The sequence below is a fragment of the Sinocyclocheilus anshuiensis genome, unplaced genomic scaffold (assembly GCF_001515605.1).
Source record: "Sinocyclocheilus anshuiensis isolate Anshui unplaced genomic scaffold, SAMN03320099.WGS_v1.1 scaffold235, whole genome shotgun sequence".
Lineage (NCBI taxonomy): Eukaryota > Metazoa > Chordata > Actinopteri > Cypriniformes > Cyprinidae > Sinocyclocheilus > Sinocyclocheilus anshuiensis.
Window position 1 is genome coordinate 160,076 of NW_015552562.1, and position 26,854 is coordinate 186,929.

The 26,854-nt window shown below is 37.8% G+C and overlaps 1 protein-coding gene across 1 annotated transcript in view; it reads left to right on the forward strand.

The window, feature by feature from the left end:
• The window catches only part of LOC107664771 (protocadherin-11 X-linked-like), a 202,863-nt gene that overhangs the window by 123,464 nt on the left and 52,545 nt on the right, over positions 1-26,854 (forward strand). The window contains exon 6 of the mRNA XM_016455427.1: positions 8,409-8,610. Within this exon, the coding sequence (XP_016310913.1) occupies positions 8,409-8,610 (202 nt within the window). The remainder of the gene's footprint in view (positions 1-8,408; positions 8,611-26,854) is intronic.

The window sequence follows — 26,854 nt, forward strand, 5'->3', positions numbered from 1 at the left end:
AGCTTTAAATCAAAGGGATAAATTGTATTTTAAAATATATTAAAATAAAAAGAAATCACAATATTACTGTTTTTACTGTGTTTTTAATTAAATGAATCCAGCCTTGCTGAGCATAAAATATTTAAACTATTTCAGTCATCCAGTGCATGAATAAAATGATTACACAGTTATTTCAGAGCAGGTTTCTAAAGAACTGCAGCAGTAGAAAAGCATTGTGAGCAAAAAGAGATTTCTAGAAATAACATGAATCGGGTTCTTCAAAAGACCTTGTGAAATGGCTTGACGAGCAGTTCTCCTTTCCATGTTGATGTTCTTATTAACTCAGGATGCTCGAGCAGGACCTGTCAAAGGGCTTGTCATTTATTTATTGTTTTTTAGACTTTAGTTAAACCAAAGCCATTAACCCTGGTTTGCTCCTTGCTAGTAGGTTGCAGGTGGTATTAGGGGGCGGGACATTCTAGAAAGCCGTTTGATTGGACAAAAAAACTGCAGTGCAGGCTGAGTCATCAGTATCTTTTTTTTTTTTTTTCCTTCTTCCCACAAGTGACATGACGTGTCACCCATACTCAGAATTTGTGCTCAGCATTTCACCCACCCAAGTGCACACACACAGCAGTGAGTAGTGAACACACTCTCTCTCACACACACACACACACACACACACACACACACTGGACACACAAACAGAGCAGTGGGCAGCCATTTTATTTTTTTTTCACTGCGGCGCCTAGGAAGCAATTGAGAAAGACTGTGATTTTAAATGCATATATCTGAAATTTGTGAACATTTAAATTCAGTGTATTTGGCGTCAAAGCTAATAGAGACGGACTGAAAGCCACAGAACTCCAATTTTGTTTTCATGGCGCCTTTAATGATTCAGTACTTTTCAAAACCCTGTTCTTTTGAATGGCTCACACTCATTAGTCACCTCTGGTTTGCTTAAAATTTCAGGATAGTTAGAGTGTAATGACTTCAGTGCCTTGGCCATCACATGCCTAATGAACTGACAGTTGTTTTTCATCTGTTTTTTCTTTTTCTTCTTTTTTTTTTCATCAGCTCTTGTCAGAACTACAACAGATTTAACAAGCAATTTTCTGATTCTGCTCCATCAAAAGAGCAAATGTTATTCTGAGCAAATGTCACTTGCAAATGCCTGGTGAATCAGTGTTCTTGATGCGTGGAAGGGTTGGAGATTGTCTTTTTTTGTTTCTGAAGTGCTTGCCCCAGCATGGATGATCTTTTCATTATCATGAAGTGCTAACCCAGGGTCAGCGTGCACAAAGTTATGATTAGAGCGATCTGCAATCTTCGGCATTTAGTTAATTATGTTGCTCTCGAGGCGGCCATCCATGTCAACTTCAAATCCCTTGAACACTGTTGCCGTGTATTTTTTCAATCGTTTGAGGTGTAGTCATAACCTGCTGTCCCTGTGAGCGGCGGTACCATGAAAGCAATGTTCTTAAAACTAATCTCCGTTGTTCTAAATTCAATGTCATTACTCACATACTTCACTGAGCCCTTTGGCAACAAAAAGAGAAGCAAGACAAAGCGTTCACCTTCAGCTGATGAGAACCTACAAGTCTGTCGCTGACCTTTGCACTCGCTGGTCGTTTGTCTTTTTTGCATTTGTATTTTTTTTTTTAAGAACGTGCCTCATTTATTCATTTTGCAAAAACACATGTTGTTTGGTTTAGAACCCGTCTGATGATTCATTTGGTTGGTTTTGTGGTTTTATAGAACTTGGGTCAAAGCAAAGGGTTAAAACAACATCTCTCCAGTCTCAAAATCAAGCATATCAGTGTGTTCAGGTCTTGAATGTGCAGTTTATTTGCAGGGAGCGAGTGAAAATGAGCAGAGGCGGCTCATGTTTCTGAGCTGAGCTTGTGCGCAGATCTGGAGAGATGGCTGTTGGTGCCTTACTGGTTCATGAGCAGCAGCAAACGAGAAAATTAACCATAATGCTATTTCACGGTACTCCACTGCTGGAGATCACCCCTGCCTGGATCTGCAGAGCCGGGATGATGGGAAGCGACTGCAGCAGCTCGTTGGGTCACTCCACGTGAGCGCTCACATATTTGTTAGCCTATTCATGGGATTATTATTAGCCCACCCTTCCAAAGATGAGTATTCGGGGTATATTTTAATATTTAATACATAGAGCTTTTAGAGAACCAAATTATATATATATGTAAAATTTACAAAAATACACATTAGCGTTTATTTTTTAATTTATTTATGCTTTTAAAGAAGTTTCTTATGCTCACTAATGCTGCATTTATTTGATCAAAAATACAGTATAAACAGTAATGCTGTGAGATAGTAATAAAAATAAAAATAATAAAACTAAAAAAACTAAAATCAAAGCTCATTCTATTTTAATGTCCTTCAGAAATTATTTTAATTATTCTAATTAACATTGTTTTATTATTATCAACATTAAAAACAGTTGTGCTGTTCTGTATTTTGGTGGAAACCATTTTTTTAATTCTGGTTTTCTTTGATGAATAAAAAGTAAGGTTGAAAAGGAAAAAGAGCAGCACTTATTTGAAATTGTATGTTTTTTTTTTTATAAAAGTCTTTATTGTTCAATTTTTAATGCATCCTTGCTGAATTAAACATTTATTTTAAAATGTATTGTATTATATTATATTATATTATATTATATTATATTATATTATATTATATTATATTATATTAACTGGCTGTGTAATATGTGGTTTAAGTTGACATGCTTATTTTGAAAAAAAAAAAATAAAGAAATAACAAAAAATATTGTGAAATAAAATTACATTTACTGCTGCTAATAATATAATATAATATTTAAATTAATAAATATGCATGTTTATATTATATTATATTATTAAATATATTTTTAGCAGAAGTAAATGTTATTTTGCTTGTTAGTAGTACTATTCTTCAAAATAAGCAAATGTCTGCTATATCAGACCGCATTTTACATACCCAGTATGGTGATAAATCTCTGTTCCTTCTGGAAATCACAGCACCTGAGATCCTGTTTGTTAAACAATGCAGAAGGAATTAGTTTTTTTACAGCTTGTTTTTATAGCTTCTATTAACCTTCTATATAGACGTGCAGCTTTGGCTTGTAAATCCTAAACCGCGACAGTTTGTCACTCCAAATGCAGTTGGTGGTCCACAGATACCTGGCTTCTTTCTGAATAACAGTGATGTTGTGACTTTGCTTGGAAGAAAGGACATGGCGGTGCACTGATCTGTGACTTCCCTCTGGAGCAGAGCGGCTGATGTTCTTCCCTCTTCTTCATGTTAATATAAGCACCATCTAATTCTCTCAATGAGCAATCCAGCCCCATCTGCACATTGTCTGGGTCGCCACCGGCGAGGGGCTTTGGCAGGAGTTGGCTTGTTACAGAACTTGGCTTATTTCTCCTCTTTTTTTATCTCTATGCACATACTTTTGATGGCGATGTTTTATCCTGTTGGACAGCCTTTGTTTGGTCTTGGTATCTCCTCTAGCAGCTTGTGTTTGTTTTGTGGATTTCTGGCATGGGTCTTTAAACAAGTGATAATGTTTCACAATACGTACACACCTTAACCCGCGTGGAGACGGGAGAGATGACACACAGACGTTTGCGTATGTTAAGACAGACATTAAAACATGCAGCATCCAAAACATAAATCCTTTTACATCTACCAAAATGTACAAATCCTTTAAGTGTTTATAGAATTCATGGAATAAATAGTATGTTAATATAAACATACAAATGTATACTTTATATACTTTACTTTTTCTCACTATTAACTAATACTATTGCATCAGTAAACTCCTAATTTGCTGCTTATTAATAGTTAGTAAAGTAGTTGTTCAGTTATTCAGGGAATAAGGGATTTATAATATGGTCATGCAGAATAAAACATTAATATAGTATGTGCTTCAACTAGTTAATAGTAAAAGTTAGTCTCTAAACTAAAGTGTTACCATGAATTAGATATTAGTTCCATTTGGAACAAATACATTTGTTTCTAGAATATATTTATTTTTTTCCTGAATGTTTCATGAAAGTGAAGTGGTTCATGAAAATGTATGCTTGTCTAAATAAGTCAAATGGTTTATGTTTTAGATCTGAATTCTTTTTTAAAGTGTATTCAGACATTCAAAAACATAAATGTACATTTTAGGTACAAATATGTGGTCTGCATTGAAAGTATTCAGAAATGTAATGTCTTTAAAAAAACACAAAGTTAACATTTAAGTGTTCTCGTGCCTTTTTCATTTGCTTTTTGCAGTCCATTTAGACTTATAATAGAGAGTGGAGCCTTGTGGCTGTAAATTCTCCTGAAATGTCCTTGACAGCTGTATTTAATCAATTATGACAGTAGATTTGGAATGAGCACAGCAATTAGAAGCATTAAAGTGATATTTGTGCACATTTCTGGACAGCTGACTGTTGTCATCTTTACGGCACTAAATTGCAATGAATTTCCCTTAAGGGGCATTATGATGATTCAAATCAGATCCTGATTAAGTATTCAGTAAAAAAGAGAGAAAAGGAAATAAGAGGAGATAAAATAGCATTTGACGTCTCATATGCAGTTACTGATAACTTATTCAAGATTCAGACCAGTTGTGTTTGGACTCCAGGCATCTAATGAATCCAGCTAGCCTCTTTTCCCAAATAAGGAGACAAGACATGTACGAGACTCTCATTAGCATGTTTGGTGATCATGTGCATGTTACTTTACATTCCAAAAGCAGCAAATCAAGCCAGCTAATGTATGGTTTATTTTAAACAGGATCATGAAAAGTTCAGTTTATGCCTTATTGCGACTGCATGGCCTCTGAATTATAGATAGCGTAATTCCTCAGCGACAATCTGTTGTTCTGTCAGTTCAGATCAGAGATGAACCACCTAACATCACACTCAGAGGTCAGAGTTGTGAAAGCCCACTGACTAACCTCATAATTAAAGCGAGAAATTAATCTCAGAAAACCCCAGAGAGCTGATGACAGTACAAATATAGTACTATATAACATTTCACAGCCGTTTTAGATCTTCATCACTCTCGCTGTCATTTATAAATGCTAAATAAGTTGAATGTTTTCAAGCTAATTGTTAACATGAAGTTAAGTAATATCGCTTTAGACAGTTTTTACATTTGGGATGCCCATGGCGTGATGTGATATACTACATCTAAAATTATTTTAATCATCATTTGCTTATTCTTTTATCCATACAGCTTCTATGATGGCTAAATTAAAGACTAGATGGAATATTTTGTATTTTTTTTAATTTGTCATTATTTGTCGATCTGCAGGGCCATTTAAAATGAACTGTTGAGGGCAAAAAAAAAAAAAGGAAAAAACTGCATATAATGCCCTGAGATGTACATATTCTGGTAACACTTTAGTATAGGGACCAATTCTCACTATTAACTAGTTGCTTATTAGCATGCCTATTTTTAACATATTGGCTGTTTAATAGCACATATTCTTCATGACCATACATTACTAACTATTAATAAGCAGCACATTAGCAGTTGATTGAGGCAAAAGTCATTGTTAATGGTTTGTTAATAGCAAGAATTGAACCTTAAAATATAGTGTGATCCATATTCCTTTATAATGTATTTAAAGGGGTCCTATTATGCTCTTTTACAAAGTCTTGATTTTGTTTTGGGGGTGTACTAGAACATGCTCTCATGCTTGGTGGTTCCAAAAAACGCATTATTTTTCTCTCTTTCGGAAGCCCAAACAAAGACGTTTGGGCATGGAGGTGAAAAAAAACAGCATTTCAGGCGGTCGCACACCGGACGAGAAGCGCAGCGTTACGTCGCGCCACGTCTTTAAAATTCGAATACATTATTTTCTGAGTGTAGGCACACCGGTGGCGCCGTTCGGTGTCTGTCCACGGCGCCCAGCTACGTCATGTTGTACGTCTAGACATGCCTACAATTTGACACTACAGCACACCAGCTCCTCTTCTTGGTTTTCTCTGATGCACTAACTCTGCAGCAGCACTTCTTCTTCGTCGTCTCGTCTGATGCACTCACTCAACCAAGCGTTCTAACCACAACCTCGCCCCTCCCCACCCCCCAACCATTCGAATTTCTGTAGGCGGGAATTATTTTTAATGATATCTAATGAGCCGCTTTGTGATATCACAAAGCCCGGAAACCAACGCTGTAGTCCAAACGAGCCGTTCGTTGTAGTTCTTGAAAAGGGATTTTTTAAAAACGAAATATCTCCCTTTGGAGTGTACTTTGAGATTTGTAACTTTCTAGATCTTTTTTATGCCCAAACATACACACTACACACTGACTAAAAGTAAAAAAGTGAAAAAGCATAATAGGACCCCTTTAAATTTTAACCTAAAAAAAATCATGTTTCAACAAACCAAGTACATAACTTCTAAGGAATGGTTATTACCGTAGTTTGATATTCTTGACAGCTTTCTGTTGATTTCTCAGTTTTGAATATGCTTCTGAGGTGGCAGTAACACAAACTATAATGAACCTTCACAGCTTTGCATTCAGCATGCCAACTGTAAGGATTTGGTTTTGTCAATCCACCAATAGTCCTTAAATGAATGGTAAGTGGTTTGGAGATGTGTATTTTGCTTTTGGAAACACATGCTCTTTATTAGTGCCCAGATTTTTTTTTAGACACAACTATTCCTTTTCTCTGCTTTCACAAATATCACAATAAGGCCTTTATTTGTGTATCATAGTGACAGAAGAGAAGTATTCGAAAAAGGCTGGTTTAAATTCCCTAGAGCTCTTGAGCATGTGGTAATGATTAACTTTTGATTCTTGATTTCTTTGTGCAATGCTTTAAGAACATAAGAAAATATGTTCTGCGTGTATTTTTGTTTTTAATTCCAACTGGAGTTTTAATAGAAAGCATATTTGATACTGCATGGATATATTTTAGGTATCTTTTATTTCCAGTCAAATATGAATACTCATATAAATGAAATACTCAGAGCCATAAAAAACAAACACAATCACTTCAGTATCTCAGGACCATGGCTTTTATTCTTTGCAGTGAATTTGGCTTTGTGAATTCAGTTGCTTTGCCTTTCATGTTGGCTATAGTAATGTCACTGGCTATCCTTGGCATAAATATGAAAAAGCAAATAAATTGATATTGGCATATTAGAGTCTAATGTGATATTAGATGAAGAAGAAGATAAAGGCGCCCTGTTTTATAAGGACTCCTGTAAAGGCTGCGCTTGCCCGTGGCCATCTTCTTACCGCCAGCAAATTAAGAGACTGCAAAAAGGTCACCTTACATACCAATCTCAGCCCTGAACAGACAGAGGTTCTCCTCCTTTGAACAAGAAAATCTACATAGTGTTCCCAGATCTGCCTGGTTAAAGCTACTTGATCCACATCCTCCTCTGCTGACTAAATTGGGCCAGTGGGTCGAAAGCAGTGGAGCCTTGTGAAAAAGAATCACTAGTTTGCATGACTGTGGGCAGTCTCTATCAATCAGAAACACAATGCTTAGAGGGGAAACCGAGGCTCCGATATTCAGCAGAGCAGCCGAGTAGAACCGGTGTCGGGAACCATTTTATTAAAATGGATCAAATGATACTTTGCCGTTCTTGCTGACAGTCATCTCATAACTGAAGTTTATGTTTATGTGATTTTGTTTATTCCTTCCAATGATACTTGGCAATATAATAACTTTGGCACCATGCAGCACACTCCACTCTCAAAATGTGTTTTTCAGATAGTCGAAAAACTGTGCTTCATGTGCTCAATCAAAGGGAGTAAAAAGTTATTTCATTGTATTATTTTTTTTTAACTTAATTTAATTGTATTTATTTCATTTGAAAACCGATTGATCCTCTCCGACTTTATTTGTTAACAATTTTGAATACTCATATTTTATGTTTATGTGATTTTGCTTATTCTGTTTTTTTTTTTTGTTGCGCAAAACCACGTCCATATTCGCACGATTTTTTGCGCTGCTCGTCAGTGAACAACGGCTCTGTGTAGTTAATGCTGCTCAATGTGAAAGCACGCAGGTGATGGAGATTTACCGCTGATTACAGAACCGGCTTTCTGACAAGATGCGCGTTAAATATCGCATGCGATTTATCGTGCAGCCCTAATATATATATATATATATATATATATATATACTGTACTTTTTTTTTTGTTCTAGCTTCTAGTTCGACACTAATGATTCAAATATTATACACTTTACCTGTAAGATAACATGTATGTGTTCACTTCTTACAGTGAGTAAGATAAGACATCTTGAATGTTTTTTTTTTTTAAACACATACAGCTGCTGGTCCAGAGCTGCGACTCTGATCCACAGGAACAAATATTCAAAACGAAGTCTCCTGTTTCTTTCTGAAAGCCTGAAGCCACTGCCTGCTCAGCTTGACCGCTGCGTGTTTGTGTGTGTATTTTAGCAGACGCAACGCCGCGTGACCTTTCACCTCCCAGACGGCTCTCAGGAGAGCTGCAGTGACAGCGGGCTTGGAGAGCAGGAGCCCAATAGCGGTGCCAGCACCACCCAGCCTCTGCCCTTGGGCTTCCCTCAGGAAGAGTACTATGAACAGACCTCACCGAACAGCCGCACTGAGGGAGACGGCAACTCTGACCCCGAGTCCAGTAAGTACTGACCGCTGTCCTTTACCAGCACATTTTCAGCAGCTGAGCGGGCAAAAGGCAGAGGACACGACTGTGTTGGCTTCCATGTAGCCAAGCCTGATAAACTGCCAAGCGATGTTTCTATATCACGTTTACACAGATCTATTCATTCTTTATCTATCTTTCTAGCACTTTGATTTATACACTATTGTTTAAAAGTTTGGGGTCAGTAAGGGGGAAGTCGTGGCCTAATGGTTAGAGAGTCGGACTCATAACCCAAAGGTTGTGGGTTCGAGTCTCGTACCGGCAGGGATTGTGGGTGGGGGGAGTGAATGTACGGCGCTCTCTCCCACCTTCAATACCACGACTGAGGTGCCCTTGAGCAAGGCACCGAACCCCCAACTGCTCCCCAGGCGCCGCAGCATAAATGGCTGCCCACTGCTCCGGGTGTGTGTTCACGGTTTGTGTGTGTTCACTGCTGTGTGTGTGCACTTTGGATGGGTAAATGCAGAGCACTAATTCCGAGTATGGGTCACCATACTTGGCCACATGTCATGTCACTTTCACTTTCACTTTCATATATATGTTTTTGTTTTTTTTAAAGAAAGAAGTCTCATATGCTCACAAAGGCAGCATTTATTTGATCAAAAACAAAGTAAAAACACTAATATTCTGAAATATCCTTACAATTTAAAATAACTGCTTTTTATTTGAATATGTTTTAAAATGTAATTTATTCCAGTGATGACAAAGCTAAATTTTCAGCAGGAATTACTCTGGTCTTCAGTGTCGCATGATCCTTCAGAAATCATTCCTATGTGACGATTCAGTGCCTGAAAAACATTTTTTGTTTGTTTTTAATTAGTGTCGATGTTGAAATCAATTAATATCAGTTAATATTTAATATTTTTTGTGAAAAAAGTTACATTTTTTCATTTTTTTTAATTTGATGAATAGAAAGTACAAAAGAACATTGTTTATTTGAAATAAAAATATTTTGTTACATTATGAATTATAAACATTATAAAATACTTTCTGACTCCAGACTTTTGAACTAGTGTGTGTAGATATTTCCACAGAAGTTTTGAATTTCATGCTTCAAATCAATGGACATCCCGTTCAAGTGCTGTCCATTCATTTAGATCTGATCCAAGAAATCTCTATTTTTTCCCTAGAAATATTTGATTTGGATTGTTTTTAGTCTGTGCTGGTGCAGGATCAGAAATGCACACAGTCTATAGGGCACATTGCTGCTAAGTGAACATTATGCTGCCCTCTGCAATAGTGCTTTGCGGAGCAAATAATGCTTGTTTAGGGAGGGTGTTTATTTGCTCAAGTTGTTATTGTTTAATGAGGCGCAAAAGAGCTAGTTAGTATTTACTGCCGGGCTACTCTATATTGCACGGCCATTAATATGACCGACTGGTGTTTGTGAATGTAAGCTTGGTAGATCTTCTTCATCATGCGGCATATAAAGCAGTCTTTGTGTTTGATTCTCGCCGTAACCCGGGGATGTAAAGCCCTTGTATCTGAAATATCGTAGGACGGTCCGGTACGGCTGGTGGATCCTTTGATTCCAGAGTTAATTTCGGCATCATCATGAGGAAACTGTGGGGGGACTGTGATCAGCACAGAACTCTTCATCTCTTTCTGGCTTACACATCAATAATATGGCTGAATTACCATAACATTATTCATGTATTTTGAGGCAACACAAATTTGAGAAAAAAAGCACGGGAGTGAAATAAATTGGCTTGCGTACACCTGCAGATATTCTCTCTGTCTGGTCCATAAATGAGACAGTAGCACCTCTGACTGAAGCTCAAATGTCTTTGGGTTCTGCATTGCAGCAGAGCTATGACACTCACAGTGTTGTGTAAGAATGAACGCATTTCTTCAGCTCTACTCCTGCCAAGCTATTTACATACACATGATGGCCAGTCTTTGCTCTTAGATTAGCTGTTGTTGAACCGGCCTGCTGTCTATGATAATGCAACATGTTCTCTCAAACCAAGCTGTATCCATGCATTTAAATCCCTATTTTTCATATTAATATATATGTCTGATAAACTGGACAGTATTATTTTTCTATGCATGCAAACACATATCTCCATATAAAATGTTTTTGACACCCTATTTTTACTTTGTGTGTGTGTGTGTGTGTATAAAGAGACATTATGTTTATATATTATTTAATTATCTGTCTATATAATTCTTTTTAAATGAGCAGTATTTGTCTGGCACAAAAACAGTAAGTATATTGGAGCAACATAATTAAAATAATTAAGTGTAAATTTACACTAAACGCTAAGCTAAACAACAATGTCATTTATGCAAGTGAATTAAAAACGAGGCAATAAACAGCCCTACTTAACTAAATCTTTATTTCACTGTAAAAGGAAGATGTGAAATGACTTGTACAGTTTGAGTTTCATTTGAGTTTTGGGAACAACACTGAGTGATGATTCAACTAAATCACTGAACTATTGAACTGATCACTGATCTGTTGAAGATGAACCAGATGAATCATCCCTAAGTGATTTCAAGGGTTAGTTCTCCCAGAAATTACATTTCTGTCATTTACTCACCCTCATGTCATTCCAAACCTCAAAGAGTTTCATTCATCTTTGAAACACTAAATGATTTCTGTCCCTCCACTAAAAGCCATTCCACAAAAATGTTCACGCTTCAAAAAGTTCATAAAGAGATCGCAAAATCAAACCACGAATCAAGGAGTTTAATCCAAGTCTTCTGAAGAAATATGATCCCTTTATATAATTAACAAGTTTAATTTAGGCTTTTATTCACATGTAAACACTGATCAGCGCAAATACATAGAGCAAATGAAATATTGTCAACGGAAGCTCAAATGTTTGTGTGCAACATCATTTGCTATATTTGATGTATTTGTGTTGATCAGAAATCTCTCATGTTTCTTTAAAAACCAGAAGTGTGGAATAAGGGTGAGCATCTTTTTCATTTGTGGGTAAACTGTCCCTTTAAGAGAGAGATATTTTGTAAAACATGTTTGATTATTTGCTTTATGCACAATAAAATGTGACATAAAAATAGCATCTTGTCACACCACACTGCTACATTTTGTAAAAAGTAATTTTTAGCTAGTTACTCCCCAACTGTAGTAGCAAGTTAACACGTAGCCATTGACTTACATTGAATTTTTTTCCATACTATGGAAGTCATTGGCTGCCATCAACTGTTTGGTTACCAACATTCTTCAAAGTATATTCTTTTGTGTTCAACGGAAGAAAGAAATTCATTCAGGTATGGAACAACATGAGGATGAGTAACTGATGACAGAATGTTCATTTTTGGGTTAATTTATTTCTTCTAGTAATGCATTTTTGATGTTTGAAAATGTTACAGTCATTTTTAGGCTTAGGGCTATGTGCAGATTAGTATATTATGAATGTCATATTCCTGATGTGCACTGGATGGCTTGTACACCACAGTCCAAACACTAATAATTCCATATCTGACCTTGTAATTTTTTGTGTACTATTTTTCATACCCTCAAAGATAACAACAGGCTTGGTAATGGGCCGCTCTTGTGCATCATCTTGTAGAAAGGAACAAACTATAACACTAGCAGTGATTTGTATATGCTAAGTGATTGCTCTGTGGCTCATTAATATTCTGCAATGGATGCATCTCAGGCTTCATAAAATCAGCCTTGTAAATGGGAGCACGACGTCTGTGTCATTTGGGAACTGGGTTAATTGGCAAAGCGGACACTTTTTTTTTTTTTTTTTGGTAATATATTTATTTTCCCCTCTATCTGGAAGCTAAATTGCTCTCAGGTAATTCAGTTACAACAGACAGCAAATGATATACGAAAAATCCGAGAGGGAATTCTGAAGTCAATCTTATCGCACTGTTTCTTTTCACTTCAACTTCATCCGTTCAAGCAAACAATTCTTTGTACACAAAATCTATCATTTATTCTATTGTCAAAGCACAAGCTGAAAAACCTGAAAGCTTCCAAACTGACAGCCTCATGAATAAACATGAGCAATCCAACGCTGCTTAAAATGAAAAATACATCGTGCACTTTTATCCCAAGATTATTTGCTGTTGTGCAAAAGCCGGATTGATCAAAATCATGTCATTTATTTATAATCAGCAGCACAAGAGTGGTTGGAGATGGCGTCAAACGGCAGAGAAAAGGCTGACGTCATCTCCTCGAGCGTGATGGGACCCCCAATGTGTGCTCGACGAGGACACAAGTCTCATTCGCTACCCATTTCCTAGCCCAAAAGTTCACTGATAAAAGCTGACGCCGTGGTTGAGAGTTCAAAAAGAGAGATAGTTGACAGACTCTGAGACTGTGAGAGGAGTGCATCGGAGGTGTAGGGAGCCCAAGACGGATTAGATATGGTTTTATCAATGAGCAGCAGGCAGCTGTAGCTGTGGCAATCGCTTATCTTGTCGTCTCAATTTGAAAAGAGTGAGAACAAGAGAGAGAGAGCGAGAGCAAGACGAAAGGGGGATTGAGAGAAAGAACAGAGCGTACCGGTGGCAGACCCAGGGAAAAGGTGACGTGAAGCGGGTTTAGGCGTGGAAAGGTGGCCAGGCGAGATCTCGCGTGTCATCGCGGCTTGAGTAATAGCGAGTGGAAAAGCAGAGGATACGACTTTTTTAAAACAGCGTCTTTATTAGACCGCCCGCTTTCGAAATAAAGTTCATGTGACATTTATGTTAGTGTTATTTATGAGGCAGGAGGCCGCTCGTTTTATGGCTCCTTTTTGCCTTGCCTCCTCAGGCTTTCTTTATCAGACGGTCACCAGTACAGTTTGCTCATTTTTGCCACACTGTGCTCCGAGCGGCTCACATTTGCCACAGCCTCTGGCCGATTGGCTGAAGACTCCATTCTGCTGTTGCCGAATTAGCATGGACGTTGTTGTCTCTCTGCCACCACCCTGTGCTTCCCTCCTCCCAAACAGCTGGCAGAGAGAAAAGGGAACTTCTCATGCAATTAACATTTTTAAATCTCCGCTGTCCCTTCAGGCGGCCAAACCTTTGTACTTAACATCAAACAGTATTATGCATTAAACTGTATGTTTGGGATCAGCGCCGCCGTGGAATCCAGGTGGTTATGTGTTTGTTAAGCAAACAAACTTTGCTTTTTTTTCCAGTTTCAACGAATCTTTTGGACACTCGGTGTGTAAAATACAATTATATTAAGCTTTGCCTTGAAAGTGTTGAGTCTTGTCTTTGTAAGGAGGTGAGTATTACGCACTACAAAGCTAATTTGCTGTAATGGTGTGCTTCGTGATTGCATGAGTCATATTGTTTCCTTCCAAATAAGTCAGATGAATTACATAAGGGTTATTTATAGAGCTATACTCATGCAGCATTGTGGTGTGCTTTGATTTACATCCTTAATAACCCTCGCAGACGTTGGACTGGTGGAAAACTGGTAGCAATTGCATTATGTTTTGTATGGCCACCAGGTGACTAATGGAAAAGAGCAGCCAATGAAGATGCTCGCAAACAAGCTGTGCTAAATGATTTTTTTTTTTTTTTCTGTTTGCATTGAGCTATTTAATATCACCGTTGTAGAAGAGCGCTATTCGTGGTTAGACGTGATTCAGTTACTCGAAAAGTCAAAATGTCTAATAGTGTAGGCTACCAATATCTATTTGGTCATGTGGTTTTATTATGACTGCCCTCATGAAGCAACACATTGCATGTGCATTACTGTTCAGGTAAATTTCTGTGATGCATTACTCCAGTCTTCAGTATTTCATTTTGCTTTTGAATGCAAAGGTTCTCTCATGTATCTACTGTGCAGTCTAACCAATTTAGTCTCAGGGAGTCTCCATTTTACCAGCTAATAGCGTGTTGCCGCCGCGTCATTAGTAAAGTATTAGTCATTGAGAGATTTCCTGATGTGTAGCATATGGCCTCATGTGACCAGCTTATGTCTTGCCTTTCTAAGATCTAATCTGATGTATAAAAAAAAATTAACTCAAATAAACCAATCCATTTTATTAATTCTAAATATAATACGATTACAGTTTTAACAATGCCCATACACTTTCAGAGTAAGAGCTTTAATGTATACTTTCCCTAAGTGCATTCATGGGCAATTTTTGTTATTGTTTTCTAGCGCAGTGTTTAGAACTGAAACATGCACGGAGTTGGTTTAGCCTAAGATATTAAATGCTCGCTCACTCTCTGTCACTTTGGCAGAGCATAGCTGTTATTGCTGTTAGTGATGCTAGGTTGGCCTTTTCGGATAATCTCAAGCAGAGAATGTAAAACAATGTTATAAACACAGCAGAAGTGATGGGACGCTGCGTCAAATGCATTTTCATTAAATCAGGCTGCCTATTATTTTATTCAGTTATCAGTAATGAATGTGTAGTTTAATTACACTGCATTTTGTTTTCCATTTCCCAATCAGAATCCTCCCTGGAAATTGTGACTTTTTATAGGTGCAGATAGGGCTGCATGATAAATCGAAATGGAATTGAGATCGCGATTCGACAGAAGCTGCAATTGCCATGCGTATCTTTCAGTGAAGCACGGTTCTGTGATCAGCAGTAAATCTCCATCCAAAGGCCAGAGGGCGCTCTCGCGCTGAAACTCCAAATACGCCTCGCAGAAGAAACCCAGAAAATGGGTGAATAAACAGAAGATTCAACTGCTTTCATTGATTCAACGTGACTAATAAACACACGACTACAGCAATATATGGTTTATCTGAGTTCTTATTATAATTTTAATTAAAATAAAGTATATTTATAATGCAATGCCTTTATCACTGCTTAAATACTATGAAATATGTTGCGTGCCTTATTCTGTGTAAAAAGCCACATCATCTCACAGAAGGATTTATTTCAAACACTCGACTGACGTTATGAAGTGAGTTTGGAGTAAAAATATGTTATTAAATGTGGTATTTTCACATGCTTTCAGATGGAGCAGCATTTACTTTACAGAGCCATAGTTCACTGAGAAGCTATGCAAACAGCTGTCATTATCTCGAACGATTTCTTCGATTTCAGAATCGATAGCGATTTTTTTGCGTAACTTGTCAGTGAACTACGGCTATGTGTAGTAAATTCTGCTCCATCTGAAAGCACGTGATGATGATTTCTTGCTGATTACAGAACCGGCTTTTTTAACTAAATGCGCATGACAATCGCATTCGATTAATCGTGCAGCCCTAGGTGCAGAACATTCTTACATTCAAAAATATTTGCTAATTGCCACCAAGAGAACAGGCTGCATGACTGAAACTGTTCAATGTTGCTTTTGTTTCGATTTTGATATATCATGTCAGGTTTAAGAGAAAAAATGACATTGTGAAATAATATCTGTGCTTCAGATGAAAACACATGTGTCAGTGACTGACTGCGAGTCTCTGGTTGATGTTGAGACATCCTGAAAAGCAAGCAGTTTTTGCCATTGTCCCTTTTTATCATAATAGCAATATTCTGACTTATTTAAGTGTAATATCTCACTCAGAGTTGTAATATGACACAACTGCATCAAAGCAATGTCTGTATCTCAACCATCATAGCAAGTCATCTCATCCTCGGCACAGCATGCATAAATGCTTGAGTCTGAAAGGAATGAAAACAGATGAAAAAGCTTTTTTTGCTTGCATGCTTGTTAAAGACCTTCCACGGGACACAAGTAATCATATTGGGACGGTCACTTGAACCAAACCATATTTGCAAAGTTGGCTTCTCTCAAGCTAAACAAATAACTGATTTTGTGCTGCAGGGTTTTGGAACCTATTTGCAGCTGCCGCATTAAGACCGAGTTAAATTAAACCGGCGGCAGTATGAATGTACACATTTTTAGTATTCTCATGCCAGTTTTGCCCTTTTTTCCTTTTCTGTCTTTGCCTGTTTCATGTCTGGCCCTGGCCAGGTGGGATTTGATTGGTTTCATCTGTTTATCCGTCATAACCAAGAGGGTTTTAGAGAAGAGTTGACTCTTTGAGCTGATATTGAGGAGAACCTGTGTTTAGTCTACTTCAAATGCCATTGATAGTTGTCTTGGGGAGACAATGTATTGATCTGGAAAGTCAAGTCAAAGCACTAAAATCTCCTTTGTTTCCCTGGAAGAGTTAGGAATGTGTCATACAAGAACGCTCCAGAACAGTGTGTTAAGCAGCTGTGTTTTGGGGATTGGAGGCAAAAATGAAATAAATAAATACATTTATACCTTATAAATATACTGTTGTTCATTGTTAATTTGTGTTTGTTCTTAATACGTGTTCACTTATAGGCTACAACTTGAAATTTTAATATGTATTAGAAAAGGATTATAATTGAGAAAGATTAATGATAGTTTTGGTTTCATACTCATTATGATTGCTTTTTTCTCACATTATCCACATACAGGGAATGATACAAATCAGGAGTCACACCAAAATGAACCAAATTAATTCAAATATTCCAAACATTGCTGTTCTATGTGTTAATTCAGTCTAGGTCTTCAAAATATCCTTCTGGTTTGAGTACACCGAGCAAATTTCTATAAGCTTTTATTGGTTTTGAAATCATCAGATTAGCTTTTTAATTAACATTTATAAAGGGGATTAAATAACTTTTTAATGAGGAGCAGATACCTTTTGCCGATAAAATATCCATAACTGCCTTCAATCCAATAGTCACTAAGAATATGTCCTTCAGGACGTTATTTGGAGACTCATTTGAAGTGTTTTCCGTATGAACGTGAGTTCTGAATGAAAACCCACCGCAGAACTCTCTGACTGGGATTTCAAAGGCTCTGACAATTAAAACAGCTATTCGGTGCTTGTTAGCATGTTCAGTAAGTCTCATGTCTGATTTGGAGGATGGATCAATAGCTGTCACCTTTGATTGCATCTCTAGATAAAGTATTCTGAACTCTGTGGGGGAACTTCAAACACCCAGCTCAAAAGCACTTGCTAACAACTGGCTATCAAGGCGATGTGTCTCATTTTTCTGACAAGTAATGTGATTCTGAAAATCGAAATCACCTGTTCTTAAAAAAAAAAAAAAAAAAACAAAAAAGAAAAAATTACAATTCATATTGACTTTGTTCGCAAACAATATCCACCAGTGTTTATTGAAATCACAGAGGTGAAATACAGATTCACAAAGTAAAAGATAATTAAATATGCATGCGCTCTCTTCAATAGAAGTAATCCACACGCTAGCAGAATCGACAGGTTCTGAAGGTTTGATAGTGAATATTCCTTTCTGAAGGTTAGACCTCACTTTCAAAGTAAACTCCAACACTTTATAGGACTGTTATTGTCCACTATGTTCCAAATTTCTTTTAAGCTGGACAGATTCATTTTAGACGTCTGTGTATTTCTATACAACTCATAGAATCAGAAATGAATCAGAAAATTTAATCAGAAACTATTTTATTTTATAAAAAAATGAAATATAATATTATCATATATTAAATTTTCTATACAATTTCAAATTTACATCATACATCAAAAAATTAAATAAAATAATAAAAGAATGATGGCATATTCAACTATTCATATTTTTCATAACCAAACTTTTTTTGTTTGTAAACTGAGTGTGTATTCATCCGTGACCAGTTGTGACCAGAACATGGACAGGCTGCAAAGACACTTCTGTTCATGACACTTTGAGGCTTCATCATCTAAATGTCATTTTGATTACGTTTCTCCCAAATGGCATGATTTCAGGGGCACTTTCATGTATGGTTGCCAGAGAAATATGTAGAGCAGCTCATTATCAAAGCATTAAAATGCCAGGATGTATGTCTTGGATACGCATAAATTTTTCATGCTCTTGATTCACTTTGTGAACAGAACCAGACTGCAGACTCCAGTTCCATCAATCAAACGCATTTTGTTAGAAGTCCATCATCCTTCAGAAACACTCGCCTCCTTGTCGTCTACAGAATCCAGCCTGCTTGATTCGACGTGGTGCAAGGGATAGGTACAAACAGCCTGCTGCCTCGTTCAGATGCAACAGGAAAACACAGAAAGCCACTGAAAAATTGATATGTTTTATTAAATGCCATTTGTTACCAATAGCTTCAACAAGAATTTTTGTCTGTTATGCAAACAGTAAGTCCTAAAAACCTCAACACTGTCACATGGAGACTAAATATGAGCTTTAAAAATTGGTTGCATTATGTTGTGCAATGAAATTTAAGCATATTATATTTTTTATTCCGCTTAATCTTAATTTGTATTCATTTCATTTATTTTTGTAGCAACGCTAATAGCAGTCTTTTTTATTTTTCCATTTGAGGACAATTTGCTTAAAGAGTTTGCATATTTTATATTACTTATATATGACATTGAACACAAGTTATGCCCGATTACTTACCAGCGTCTAATGTTAGGACAGTTGTGTCTGCACAGAGAAGTGAGTCTCTAAAATATGTCATGGCGAATTGATTAAAATGCATGTCCTCACCTCTTTCTCATTTTTCATATGCAGACAGTGCCAAGGATAAAGATGGGCCTCAGATAGGATTATTGACCAAAATAACCGAGTGTCAATATATTCTTTTAAAGCTAAATAGATTCTGCATCTTAGGGGTTGTATTTTTGGTGATAGTAATTTTATTAACCCGTGTCATTTTTTGGTGTCTCGTTAATATACCGCTGAAGCTGTTTTAGATTAATATTAGTGCAACTCGTGTATTGCATATTAATGAAATGATGTGCAAATTCTTCTGTAAAGTAGGGCGTTTGATCTACCTACAGTATGAGGCATCTGGGCTATTTAGGATTGACATATTGAGAGAAAACCTTAAAACGTAGCTCGCTCCATTTCCAATTTATCAACAAGGAGAGTGAAACACAGCTAATATGAGACCGATTGAATGTGAATAAGTAATCTTTTTTTTTAGCTCCCAGTCCTTTATCTTCACACGGGTCAGTAGGATGTAATATAGGCGCGTGTGTGTGTGCATGCAGGATCCGGATTACTCGGTGGCACCCTGTGTCCGGTGATCAATGTGAGCTCTGATTCTTTGATAAATTGGTATTCTCAAACAAATGGATGACTTCAGAAAGAGCTCGGGGCCAGTAACACAGACAGATGGAGTGTGGGAACAAGGGAGCTTTGCTGAGTGGAGGAAAAAGGATTTCATTTGGGACACACGGAGGATGGATTAGACTTGCCCTGGCAGGAAGTGTTTTGGGCTAACAAAATATGACAGGAGCTTTTGAGGGCTTGACACTGAACACGGAGGCCTGGCAGAGGCATAGCCTGTGCGCAGAAGAGCTGGTGCATTCATCACATTTGCCGTGGTCAAGTTCACAGGCCATGCTGCTGCTACCCAGCATCTGTGGGACCTCCAGGCAGCGGAGCACCAGGAGGGTCAAGCAGTTGCCTGCCACTTTGCGCCGTCTGCGTCGGGACGAGCCACCGAAGTGCACCAGCCACGAGTGTCCCTGTGTCCTGATTCTTCTGCACACCTGCTTGGTTGCATTGATTTGCTCTCATTCCAGGCGGTCCTAACTCCCAGGGGTTTCAGCTGTTCAGCATCTGTCACGCCATGCAAAATTTTCCATATCGAACCAGATACTGTGTATAAATCTTTATTTACCATGTTCCTGCTCTCTAGTTAAAGCAAGATAGACCTTGCTTGTGTTCTCTTATTAAGTTTCATCATGCTACCATGGGTACAAACACTGATTTAATCAAGATCTACAGTATGGAATTATGCACAGTCATTTGCTGTTGTGGTAAAACACTAGCTTTACATCTGAGTCATAATTTTAAACTTTTCTGTAGAAAGAAAGAAAGGAAGGAAGGAAGATTGGCAATAATAATACAAATAATAAAAAATACACTCACAACCTTTCAAGGATTACATGCCTATTTCTATTATTTACATGTATGGTAATATTAATATACCAGCCTACTTGAAAAAGAATCTACATTTTATTTTAAAATGTACAAATAACAACCATCATAAAGTAGATCACATTGTTCAAGTCCAACATTGGGTTTTCTATAGTTAATTTAATTTAAATATTTGTTTGTTTGTTTTTTTGTTCTGGGAATGTCTATTGCCTTTTCATAGTATAGCTTAGTAAGTAAATATCTGTCTATCTATCTATCTATCTGTCTATCTATCTATCTATCTATCTAAATTTCCTTTCCTTTCAAATAATAATAATAAGATTTTATGGTGACTCATTTTATTTGCTTACGAAATGTTTAATGTAAAAGCTTTTCTTTTTTTTAATACAGCTTTTCACTTTAAATTATATGGCAAATCATACTTTTTACTTCCAAAAACATGTAATTAATGTAATTTATAATTCAAATTTCATTTTAAAGTTAAACCTAACATAGTGTTTCCACTACAGTAGTAAAATGTCTATTGGTAAACCACTTTACTGGGTTTTACTGTTGCGTTTTTTACTTTCTTTTTCTGTTAAAATCGTGAAACTTCTAGTGTGATTTCTAAAGCAGGTCTGCAGCGGTTTTAACAGGGGCACCGTGTGTGTCCTTGATTGTGTAGCTGGCTTAACTAGTCGATCACAGCGGGAGGCAGATGTTGTCTTGCGGCATGGCCGTTCGCCTCTGCCACTTTGATGCCTGATGTCACTGTGCATGCAGGTGCACTGCTCTTCTGGGTTAACTCTCTCACTCTCTCCCGGTCTCTCTCTCTCATGCCCGTGGTCAAAGCTGCAAGTGTCACACCAGGGGATATGCCCATTTTAGAGCCAGCGAGCTATAATAATTGATGATCAGACCTGCTGTCAGTGTAAAAATGCAACTCCAAACGAGGCACGGCGTACTAAGCACGGAAGCGCTGTTGCAAGCGAAGGAACAGGCGTGAGGACAGGGGAGGCCTATTGCACCAGCTGATGAGGGTTTTGTCCTTGAAATTGTAGATTTGCATTCTAATTACGAGAGATGCTCCACTGATAATAGACGCCTTGATGCGCTTCAGCTCATAGATCTCTTTTACACCTCCACACTCTACAGTTTCAGTTAATTATGCATGTCTTTGTAGAGACACCGTGTCTCCAATGGCAACCCGCAGGTAAAGCCCATAAAGCAGGCCCCGTGTTTATCCAATGAAAGCCTGGACCCTTATTTTCAGCTCCATATTGCCATCTCATTTTTAAACTCAGCCGTGAAGAGGGTTTCATAAGTTAATAATGAGAGGAGCTGAAGGACCGAAAAACAGAAGCCAGCTGAGATTCATATCGGCAATGCGACGTCTTCAGCCGCCGAGCCGGGCTGATTTTTCAGCAAGACGCATTACGCCGAGTTATGCTTCTGCTTAGCGCTAAATCAAAGCACACGTTTTTCAAACCGGCCTATCCTGTGACTAATCGTCCCATTAAGATCGCGAGTAGGCATTTCATTATGCCAAAGGTATTTTGAATTCATAATTCTTAACAAATACGGTGTACAAGGTGTATCTAATTAGGCATTTTACACTCCATTTCTTAACAACACCGGTAAACACTCTTGAGCTTGGGAACTGGATCGCATATTTGGATCCCAGTGTGATGGTGCACACCTGTTCTTCCCCTGTCGGAGAAATACTGGGTAGCGGAGCAGAGCGTCTGATAGCAGCCGCCCGCGCCGAGCGGCGGGAGACGCTTTTAATCATTCTCAGGAGTTCGTGTCTCTCCCTTTTTGCCGGGGTGTCTGGGTATGCGTGGACATGGACCCCTTCATCGCTCGGTGACGAGCAGCCTTTCGCTTTTTAGAATGATTATTCCCATTATTCCTCAACTTAACTGCCCATAGCCGCACGCTCCCCGAGTCACTTCCATCTGTTTTACCTTTCTGAGCATCTGTCATGGCTTGCAGGGACATCCACCTCTCGAGTCGGAGCGACATGAGGACATCTGTCCCAACAGACAGCCAATCAGGATGCAGCAAGTGTTCTGTTAACGCTCCGCTGGGCCCGGCGCCATGCTCACGAGCATTCGACACGCTGTATCCAAGCAAATTGCATTCCTCAGTGAAGTTGGTGTTTCTAATTCTTCACTCACTGCCAGTTGTGCCGGCAGATAATTTGATAAGGCCTGTCATAATGGTGTTGGCGAATCCTGATAAATGTGTCTAATGTGGCTGTGAGTACGGGCTGGAAAAAGAATACCCAGGATTTCCTGATGAGGAGTGCGAGCCAGGAAGCATTCCTCGCTTTCAAGTTACCAGAATGAGTGTTTGTCCCGTGGCACATTTCGAGCTGCGCTGTATGTTTTAATGCGGTCATGTGGTATTATAAAAATCAGTCACACAAATAGCTACACCAATTCACTCTCCATATTCTCCTACGCAATGTCACTACATCATCTCCCCCTCTTCTGTTGGTGTAAGATATACTGTGGGAATTCATTAGATTGGCATAACAGTGATGCATTCCTATTCCGATATACTTTTTTTATTTTTTTTTCGTTCTCAGACATAATATCCTCTCTATTAAAGGGGTTGTTCATCCATTCTGTCATCGTTTACTCACCTTCACGTATATGACTTATTTTCTTCTGTGGAACACAAAAGGAGAATTTTAGAGTTATGTAATGGTCATTCTTTTCCATGCAGGGATAGTGAATGGGGATTAGAGCTTTCAGGCTTTAAAAGGATGCAGAAGAACCATAAAAAGAATCAAAAAAGTGACTTGTGTGCTTTATTTTAGGCCATGTGATGATATACAGTATGTTGTTCAATGATAAGCTTCCCCTCCAGTTAATTGTTAACCTTTAACACATTATTAAAACCATTCAGACTGGTTTTGTGAACTGAATCAACAGATTTGTTTGAAAAAATCTGACTCGAATGATTCATTAACAAATCATTGGAAAAAACAACGTATATTTCTACTGATTTATCATACAAAGTTGTCATATGGCTTCAGAAAATAATTTTATATAATGCACACTGTTATAAGTACTACTTTTATGTTTGTTTTATGGTCCTTTATTGCAGTGGTTCCTAATCAGGAGGCCGGGGCCCACTAGAGGCCCTTAACAACCTGTCAATGATGTCATAAAAGTATTTAAATTAATAAATTATTGTATATTAAATTAATCCAACTTTACTCTAAATTACAATACATAAAACCAAGATTAAAACCGAATTATGTATTTATTTATTCTAAATAGCTAGTGTTATTATTATTATTACTGAAGAACATAGAGTTCTTGAAAATTCTGGAATCACAAAAATGAATCATGACTAATTCAATTAATATATCAATATTCTTTTCTGTTAATAAAACAAACAGCTTTGTCATAGTTCCAATGAAAATATCGAAAATACTGGCCTTTTTGAATACTGTGTTGGTCAACGGAACGGCCTTCTAGTCATAAAGGTTGAGAATCACTGCTTTATTGTCATTTTGAAACACTCTGTTCCCATTCACTTTTATTTCATTTAGAAGAGAGTTGGGGATATAAAACAAAATCACCTTGTGGGTTTCACAGAATAAAGAAAGCAGTCTAGGGATCGATAGAGAAAAGAGGTCTAGGACGACAAGAGGATGAGTAAATTATGTCCGAATTTTTATTTTTGCATGAACTGTTCTTTGAAGTTTGTGCCCCAAGTCTTTTCATACTGAGGATGATTTCTCAGAATGGGCCTGTTTGGGAAACTGACCAAGCACTGACCTATGAATGCACAAAGCCACGGGTCCTCCATTCTCCCCCATCTACTTATGGTTTAATCTGTGTCAGATTTTCCCCTTCTGTTAAAATATGCTGTCTGTGGCTGCCAGTCTCTGTGAGAGTCTCTGCTTAATCCTCATAAATACATGACTTTGTGCGCATGAATAAATAAAAAGCTGCTTGGCGGGTAATTGAGGTGCCGTGCCACTAACAAACGAGGACACAATTTGTAAATGAGATATTCCCCCATCTAGCTCGACGATGATTTATATCAAATTAAACCATTTACTAAAATCATGCAAGAGGGCTTGGAAACCGTCTCCTTCTAGTACTTTTTTTCTCCCTGCTTCTACAGAAACAGCAATTGCGAAATGTCCTTCAATTGCTCTATATTGCTCTCAGTTGGTTAACCGTACATATGGAAATTAGATTTCTGGATCTTTTCATTTGCTTTTCCATTTTCTTTGTTTGTTGTATGCTTTCATCTCATATCTTTACATTAATGACGGACCCCTGGCTGTGCTGTATGACCTTGCAAAAGCGGTGCCTCTAGTCTAATTTCACACACAATAATAAAACTATGATTGCTATGATTTCTTCAACTGAATACATCATTACATTCATGTACTTTTTACTACTATCCATACTTAGACATACTAGCAATGCCATAAACACATATTGAGGATTGAGAAGATCATACATGATAGTTGTAGAATTGGCCAGCAAACACATAGGGGTAAATTCACTTAACAATCATGGCACAGATTATGTTTGCCCCATTGTGGTGTTCCCTGATTTGTGCAATTCCTTTAGCCCAGTAACTTTCAAACTTGGGTGCTTGGGGGGAGAAAAGTCTAAAAATAAGTAGAAATTACTTTGTAGAAATTACAAATTACTTGCTATATACAGCACATCTAACAGCAATAGTGGGTAGAGAGCCGATGCGTTGTCAACAAAATCAATATTAGATATCTTAATATTCATTTGGTTTTATTAACATTTTGAAACATTTATTAAAGCCAATTATTAACGTTTTGAAAGCACGTTGTCTATAATATCACAGCAAACATTTTTTTATTCATTCATTCTGCATACGCATACTAACTTACTAACTTAGACATACTAACTGCATAAACATAGTAACTTAAATACCAATATTTAATTTAAAACTTTAATTCCACAATAATGCATTGAATTGATCAGAAGTGACAGTAAAGACATTTCTAATGTTACAAAAGATTTGTATTTCAAATAAATGCTGTTCTTTTCAACTTTATATTCATCAAAGAATCCTGAAAAAAAATTGTATCACAGTTCCCAGTGTGTTTTCCAACTGTTTTCAACATTGATAATATGAAATGCTGCAAATCAGCATATTATGATGATTTCTGGAGGATCATGTGACACTGAAGAATGGAGTAATGATGCTGAAAATTAAATTGCATCAAAATATTTAAAAGTTGGACACAAATAATTAATTCATAGCGAATTCCCTTTGGTGTTATTGGTTGCATCAGAAATGTCTCATACCTAGTCAGTCTAGAAAGCATCGCACTGGTCTGGAAAAATATCTCATTCCCTCTGAACGTTTCTTTAAAACACCTCTGTTCCATTCCATTTATTTATAGGATGTTCATTAGGCTCAATAATTTGCCTTAGCTTTTATTGTGTTGCATTGTTACTAAAAAGAAGCGTAATGAGAAAACAGTTGATGAGCCAGACATCCTCGCTCTTGCTTGTGGGAGACCTCAAGGCAACAAAGGAAGTGCTAACTCCAGATAAACCTAACACAGCAATGTAAGGCAGATAACACGGTTAACCTAAAGCAAAACGGCTTATCTTTGGGAAAACACACCTGTAGTAAGCAGTGAAATGTTTAAAGCGCTGCTGCGAGTACATTTAAGGTGGAGACTTGCAGTGGCATTGTGCCCATGGCCAGAATGCAATAAATAAATGATTTCAAGTCGACGGAGAAGCACGCTGCATCTCTGATGTGGTTTGAAACAGTGACATCTTGTCAGCGAGTTGAAATATCTGCCGGTCGGTGGGTTCCTCAGGTAACTGTGCCAAACACACAACAGAGCCGCTTTGGCGTCAGATTTCTTCTCGGGAAATGTTTTCCATTAAAGCCGCAAATGTTCGTTCGCCGTGGCATCATTAAACAAAGCGGGAATGTGGTGTAAAAGTGCATGGGATATCACAGGATACTCCTCGCTCGCAGCTTTGTGCCCGGTGTCGCCAAAGTCTACACACAGCGAGAATCCCTGATTACGCCGCACGCTCCAGGCCTGGAGAAGAATAGCGTGGCAGGGGAGACAATATGAACCTCGTCGGCTGTTATGTGTTTAAATGACTGCCATCAACAGAGGATGAAATAATCAAAGCTAAATATAAAAGGATATCACCTCGTCGCTGTCAGCCGCCGCTCTGCTACACATTTTGCAGTGTTCAATATCCCACAAAAGCATCTCTTGAAGAAAGCGGCATTGATTTCACAGGTCCTGTTCCATCCTCGTGCCCTTGTGCCTAGTGCTTGACCCACTTATTTTCTCATCTTTCCTTGCTGCCTCGTGAGGGTTATGCTTGCCTACTGCTTTTCCCATTACAAAGTGGATGCCTGCCAAGTATCCTGTACGGCCTCTCTCCGAATGAGTTAGG